At 42.8% G+C, this 7,344-nt stretch overlaps 1 protein-coding gene across 1 annotated transcript; it reads right to left on the bottom strand.

Annotated features, from left to right (window-relative positions):
* Window positions 1-4,529: 4,529 nt before the first annotated feature.
* On the bottom strand, window positions 4,530-6,785 carry ARL4A (ADP ribosylation factor like GTPase 4A). Its single transcript, XM_008069681.2, has 2 exons — window positions 6,727-6,785; window positions 4,530-6,285 (listed from the first exon to the last, which is right to left on the bottom strand). The coding sequence occupies exon 2, from the start codon at window positions 6,199-6,201 to the stop codon at window positions 5,599-5,601; it is 603 nt and encodes a 200-aa protein (XP_008067872.1). The 5' UTR covers window positions 6,202-6,285; window positions 6,727-6,785; the 3' UTR covers window positions 4,530-5,598.
* Window positions 6,786-7,344: the final 559 nt, after the last annotated feature.

The raw sequence follows: 7,344 nt of genomic DNA, 5'->3' as shown, positions 1-7,344 counted from the left end.
ACAGTGAATGAGAAAACCAGATCGGCCCTAAGTTGCTAACTAGTGAAACCAGAGAGCCTTGGCTGTTCATGATACCATTCTGCTTCTGTATAAGGTTGAAAGGTGTCATAACAAAAAGTTAAAATTTTATTTAAAATTAGAGCTTCATAGAAATGAATCAACTTCAACATCTCTCTTTAACCAGTCAATATAGGTCATTTCAACTTCAGTGCAAACAAGCAGATGTAAAAACAAGATCAAAACCAGAAAGTAATTAGAAAGTAGCACAGAACACGTACTCATCCACAAAGAACCACCATCATCTACCAGATGTGCCCACAAGTATTGGAAAACTTCTACAAAAAGGTCAGCATATTCTTTTTTTTTTTTTGAGTTGGAGTCTCACTCTGTCACCCAAGCTGTAGTGCAGTGGCCACTCCTGGCCACTGCAGCCTTGACCTGCTGGGCTCCGGCGATCCTTCCGCCTCAGCCTTCCGAGTAGCTGGAACTACAGGCATGCGGCACCGCACCCAGCTAATTTTTGATTTTATTGTAGAGATGAGGTCTCACCAAGTTGCCTAGGCAGGTCTCAAAACTGAGGGCTCAGGCAATCCACTCACCTCGGCCTCCCAGAGCCCTGGGATTACAGGCTGAGCTACCGAGCCCGGGCAGCATATTCTTATCACTAGATAAAATTTGTAAATTATTGATAATCTTGAGGCATTTTGAAGAACCACGATGTACAGACAGTTCCAGATTTTTAATATCTGAAAAGTGAGTTATTCTCTTTTGTTGTATATCTATGGCAGAAAATAACCACGAATTTATTTTGTTTCTGACAGAATAAGGTAAGATAATATTGGTTTACAATAGACTGGTGCTTTAGAAATTTAAGGAAATGATCCATATTTCAGGGGTATTCAGCATATTTCGACTTTCCCCAAGTTCCAACAAGCTGCCATTTTGTACCATGGTGCACAAGTGCTAAGAAAAACAAATCAAGAGCTTTAGCTGTTATATTCTCTCTCCAAAATAAGTCTTTTCCTTAAATACATTTGTCAAATATCCTGGCTAGTAATAGCTATCCAATGAATGCTTACTAATGTGTTAGGCACCCAACTAAATATTGGTTTCATTTAATCCTTTTAATCAAGTAAACCCCAATGGTAGGTTTACAAATGAAAAAACTAAGACTGAGAGTAGCTAAACTGCCCGAGGTCCAGTATTCAGACCTGAACTTGTGTAGCCATTATTAACTACACAAACTGCCTCTCAATACACACTGATTTCTACTGGGTAACAATAATAGCTACCACTTAATGAGTTTTTACCAAAATGCTTAACAATGTGCTAAACAGCCAGGATCAGTGGCACAGCCTGTAATCCCAGCACTTTGGGAGGCCAAGGCAAGTGGATTGCCTGAGCCCACGGGTTCAAGACCTGCCTGGGCAACTTGGCGAGACTTCATCTCTACAATAAATCAAAAATTAGTCAGGCGTGATAGCGTGCACCAGTAGTACCGGCTACTTGGAAGGCTGAGACAGAAAGGATCACCAGAGCTCAGCAGTTCAAGGCTGCGGTGGCTGGCAGAGGCCACATGCCCTCCAGTCTGGGTGACAGAGTGAGACTCCAACTCAAAAAAAAACCCAAAACAATGTGCTAAATAGTTTATACATGCTATTTCAATCTTTTAAAAATAATGTGAGCCGGGCTCGGTGGCTCAGCCTGTAATCCTGCGCTTTGGGAGGCCGAGATGAGTGGATTGCCTGAGCCCGCGGGTTCGAGACCCGCCTGGGCAACTTGACGAGCCCTCATCTCTACAATAAATAAAAAAAAAAATTGGCTGGGCTCGGTGGCTCAGCCTGTAATCCTGCGCCTTTGGGAGGCTGAGGTGAGTGGATTGCCTGAGCCCGCGGGTTCAAGACCCGCCTGGGCAGCGAGACCTCATCTCTACAATAAATCAAAAAATCAGCCGGGCATGGTAGCGCGCGCCTGTAATTCCGGCTACTTGGAAGACTCAGGCGGAAGGATCCCCGGAGGTCAGCAGGTCGAGGCTGCGGTGGCCGGGAGCAGCCACTGCACTCCAATCTGGGTGACATAGTGAGACTCCAACTCAAAAATAATAATAATAATGTGACAGTCTTCCTTTTACCACAAAGACATTCACATCATGACAAGTCTCAAGGAACTTGCTAAAAGGTCACATGTGTAATAACGGAAGAGCCAGGGGTTGAATGCTGATGTGACTACAAAGCTCATGCCGTTTTTAGCCAGTACACTTAACCACCTCCTAAGTCACCTATATGGGTATTCCCGTATTTTTTAATGTGCATGCACACAATTAGACACATACTCTGGCTGTGGTTTGTTGAGACTATTAGCACTGATCTTCATATATCTTAACATCATCGTTTTAGATCGGTGTGCTATACTGGCTCATTCTGAGGCTCAGTTTATTCTCAACATGATTCATTTCCAGAATGTTTTAAATCTTAAAGGTAAGATTCCAACTTCAAATGAGAGTATATTCAAGTTTCCACGTTGTTAGCAGCTAAACGCTGAGTTTTAAATCATCTAAAGTTTGACATTATTTTTCTGCATCTTTGTTATCACTGATGGAATCACTGTTTACATCACTGAGGAAATTGTTGTATTAAATAGAACCTTGAAACACTCTACCAAAGATTTCTTTCAAGGTCATCATGAATAGTTAATGAAACAATCCTTCAAATCTGTCAAATGCCTTGTACAAACAAAAACATTCTAAGTCTCTGGCTTTCCCCCTCAGTTCATAAGCCGTTACTCATCCAGACTAGTAATTTTCCCTATATATACATATATTAGATGATTTTTGTTGTCCAGTACGGTTTTAGTTCATTTTTTTCATGATTAATTTTCAGTGAACCTTTGCTAGTTTTCTGTATACAACTTATAATCCATTTTAGAACTCGACATTAAACTTTGTCTCAAGTACCAAAAGGTTTTAAAAATTATGTTAGTTAATAGTGATTTGAATTCAGTTAAGCAGTCCTTGATTAATATGTATTAAACCAAGAAACTTCAAATACAGGAAAATATTTTAGAAATATACTCTAGAAAAGGTGTACCTCAATTTAAGAAACTAGATATAAAAGCATTGTCAGCTGGGCTCGGTGGCTTAGCCTGTAATCCCGCGCCTTTGGGAGGCTGAGGTGAGTGGACTGCCTAAGCCCGCAGGTTCGAGACCCGCCTGGGCAACTTGGTGAGACCTCATCTCTACAATAAATAAAAAATTAGCCGGGCGTGGTAGCGCCCCTGTAGTTCCGGCTACTTGGAAGGCTGAGGCGGAAGGAGCGCCGGAGCCCAGCAGGTTGAGGCTGCGATGGCCAGAGCGGTCACTGCATTCCAGTCTAGGCAACAGAGTGAGACTCCAACTCAAAAAAAAAAAAAAGCATTGTCAAAACTCTCCAGAGCTTATTTTGAGACTACTTATTATCCTATGGTATCTGTAGTTAGAATAGATGGTAGGAAACTGTAACTCAACAAACTGAAAAATTGTATGATGAATTTTGCAGTTGAAAATGTCCTTTATAAGAAAGAGTTTAAATAGTGATCATGCCATCTTGGTGTTTTGTTGCTCATTAAATATGAAAATCTTAAGACAAAAGGAATTTATTTACCAAGGTCTTAGCCTACAAAATCAGGGTCAACACACTTAAAATGTTAAGAGATAGTCAAAACAGCACTATTTCACATAGCAAGTAGAAAGTACAAGCAGACTGAAAATCTAAATTGATGCAGGTATTTTTTTCAGAAGCCTTTATTAACCCATCATGGATCTAGCCATATTTGGTACAGATACCATGATTTCGGTATCAGTAAAGAGGGGAAAAAAAAGAAAAAGAAGAAAATCATCTTTAATGTTCCTGTCACAACTAAGACCCAAATATACAACTATAGGATCAAACATCCCAGCTGGTCAGTCATTTTGACACAGCTAATTAAAAGCTTCCCCAAAAGTGAAACTCAAAGTCAAACGCTGTGCTCCTAGTGTCTCAAGTAGTTTATTGGTAGTCATCATCCAAAGTTCTAGAAACATTCTAAGGGACCATCACTACCAGTGCAGGTACATTTAATAAATGAAGGCTTCACCAGAAGCTACCTCACTTTGTGTGTAACAAGAATCGAGGTTCCAAAAACTCAGCTGTGCCACCAAGAAAAAAAAAAAAAAAAAAAACCACTAGCAAAGTGCATTTCTTTTGATGATTTTTCAGAACCTACAGCTGTTGGTTTTACACATAGAAAATAGGCTGATTTGATAATAAATGATCACTGGAAGTCTCTGCCTGTAGATAAGAATTAAAGGTATTTCCTAATTCAGGGATTTTTTTATTACAATGTAAACAGCACCAGTGAATTTTCATACAACAGCTTTGCTACCTTCCCCTTCATTTTCTGTAATTCTCATCTGTGGTACTGTTACTTCTTCCTCTCTATAATCAGGGCTGGACAGCCCACATAACACTGTTCAGTTTGTAAACAAAAAATTAAAGCTCAGAACACATATAGGATTTCTTTCACATTTTCATTTCACAGCACATCAGGTGTTTTTTATAAAGCTCCTCCAAATACACTACAAAAATATATGAAAAAAATCACATCTGTTTTCAGCCAGCAAATATTAATAGAACAAATACCTTATAATTGGAATATTTTAGAGACTGTGTACAATTACATTCTCTTGAATCATCAATTGCTTTCTTCATAAATCCATATGTATCCAATGTATATTTATGACTAATCTACATGCCCATATTTACTATATAAGAGAGCCAAGTAAATTTTTTTAGGTTCTTCAAGTGAAAGTGCTTCTGACAACTATTTTCTATACAGTCCTAAATCCCAAAATAAGTTGTTTTAAACCTGTGTAGAAAGATGCATAGCAATTTCTAAAAAGTAAGACTACACAACCAAAACATGCTTGTCAGGAAAACTAATCCATGCACTTGAATATACCCCAAATATCTTGTTTTTATGAAAGGTAGACCAACTTAATTAACATTGTCTAGAATTAAGATATAGCATTAAATTATTTGACTCCAGAAATGTCAAAAATCGTTTGGCCAAAACTTTAAAAAGTAAACACTTCCTCCTTGCCCCTAACATCAAAAGGGCTGGTTGAACCAACATAAACAATATAACTGTATATATACTGATCTACCTTAACATTTCCATTCATTATCATTTTATCTTCACATACAAAGCCTTTCTTGCAAAGGGTTCCCCCCAGAAGATATGAGCACAAAATACTAGGTAGACACTCTTCAAAGTTTTATTTCACTAACTTCAGATCAAATTTCCACAGCTGTGTTCTGGTCAATTAACTATCCTTGCTTGGCTTCCCAAAATGGTAGTACCAGAAGACTTGTGGGGTAGGGAGAAAAGACCACTTTCAGAAGCACTGCATTTACTCAACTTCCACAAGGCAACAGAGTTGGGCATCTGATTATTCAACAAAACAAAGCTTTAATAGCATCCAGGAGGGCAGACGGGCAAACCAGGCTGTAGACACTCTTCCATTTGCCAAAATACAGGCCAGAGGGAAAAACCTGTCCACACAGATACTAAAGGTATCGACAGTCATCTTTTCTTTTTCTGTTGCCGCAACATTTTTCTCCTTTTAATTATCATATCATGTAGCTTCTCAAGTCCTTCCTTCAGTCCATCTCCTATGATTGCACAGGTGGGCTGCAAATGCCAAGGAGTGGATGAGCTCAGTTCCCCCATTGCTAACAGCTTCTCAATTTCTGAGAGGGACAATGAGTTCCTCAAGTCTTGTTTGTTAGCAACGATCAGTACGGGGACTCCTTGATTTTCTGATATCCTCGTTATCTTATGAAGTTCGGTTTTGGCTTCTTCCATCCTTTCAACATCAACAGAGTCCACAACAAACACAATGCCATCTGTGCATCTGGTGTATGACTTCCAGAGCGGTCTTAATTTCTCCTGACCACCTACATCCCAGAAGTGAAAAGTGACTGTTTTGGAATTTCCCAAGGTTACCTTAATTTTCTCCGTGTTAAATCCTTTGGTGGGTACGGTATTGACAAACTCATTGAACTGCAGCCTGTATAAGACGGTCGTCTTTCCAGCACAGTCCAAACCCAGAATCACGATGTGGAAGGACTGAAATGAAGGCAGGCTGGACAGGATAGACGTCTGGTCTGACAGTCCATTCCCCATTTCCAGCTGCGAGTAAGGGTCCCAAGTGGAAACGCTGTTCTGATTGCTTTAGAACTTCTCTTCTCTGCGGATCCAGCTACAAGACTGAGGGAAGGAGGGAGAAATAAGCAAGTTATTCTCTTGAGTCAATACATCAAAACGGGTTTTCTCTTTTTTTTTTGGTAAAATAAACGCAAGGAACTTAACAAAACGTCCTTTAGTCAATAAACCAGGCGAGATATAAGACGTACACAATCCAAGACAAACGATGGAATCCGTGGGGTTGAAATTCTCTGATTTACTGACACCACTGTAAGGTGTACTTTACTCCCCTGGGTCCCCAGACCTCAAAGACCTCATTTCCGAAAGAACCCGGTGACCAGTAGCATCTGGTCTAAGTCGCCCAACCGCAGAACTGCCTTTTTTTTTTTTTTTTTGGCAGAAAACTCCTAACAGATAATCCTATCTGGGGGATCCCATTGCATACGCTTACCAGCGTACCCAAGATCCAATTACCCCTCCACCCCCAAATAACAACGCTCTCACCTCCGGAACTGGAGTCCGGGTCCACATGCAAACGCATGGGTAGGCGATTCCAGACGGGGGGAGTCACCCCGTGTCCTTCCCGCTTAGCTCTCCAGGCAGCTCTGGCAACGGCTGCGCTGGAAACCCTGGGCTCCGACTCAGACCACGCCCACTTCTCGGGGCCCGCCCACGAACCCCAAACCCATTGGCCGTCCGCCGTCGGAGCAGCCACGCGACTCCCGCCCCCGCGCCCTGATTGGCGGAGGCGGCCGCCGCTCCCGGCGCGGCGGCGCAGGGCTATCCCTCGGCCCACCGGCTCCACCTGTTGCCCTTCAGTTGGAAAACGCAGCGTTCTCGGAGGGAGCCGAGCGGCCCCTGCAGGGAAAGGGGAGGCTCGGCCGGTCGCGTCGCCTCCGAATCCGCCCGGCCCGTGGCACCTGCAGCGCGGCCTCGGCTCACATCCGGGGACCGTAGTCACCGCCTGCGGTTAACCCCTTGTCCGCCGGCCGGAGGGTACAGGCCACGGCGCTGCGGGGATCCTCGCGCGCGAAAGATCCCGCCGAGACAGACCCGCCCGCCCCGCGGCGGGAGCCCCTCTCCGCGCCCCTCCGCGCCCGCCGGCCCTTCGCCCTCCGCAGG

This window comes from Carlito syrichta, unplaced genomic scaffold (assembly GCF_000164805.1).
Source record: "Carlito syrichta isolate Samal-C Ts95f unplaced genomic scaffold, Tarsius_syrichta-2.0.1 Scaffold312189, whole genome shotgun sequence".
Classification (NCBI taxonomy): Eukaryota; Metazoa; Chordata; class Mammalia; order Primates; family Tarsiidae; genus Carlito; species Carlito syrichta.
Note: the sequence above shows the minus strand (reverse complement) of the source record. Positions and strands in the feature narration are given on the sequence as shown.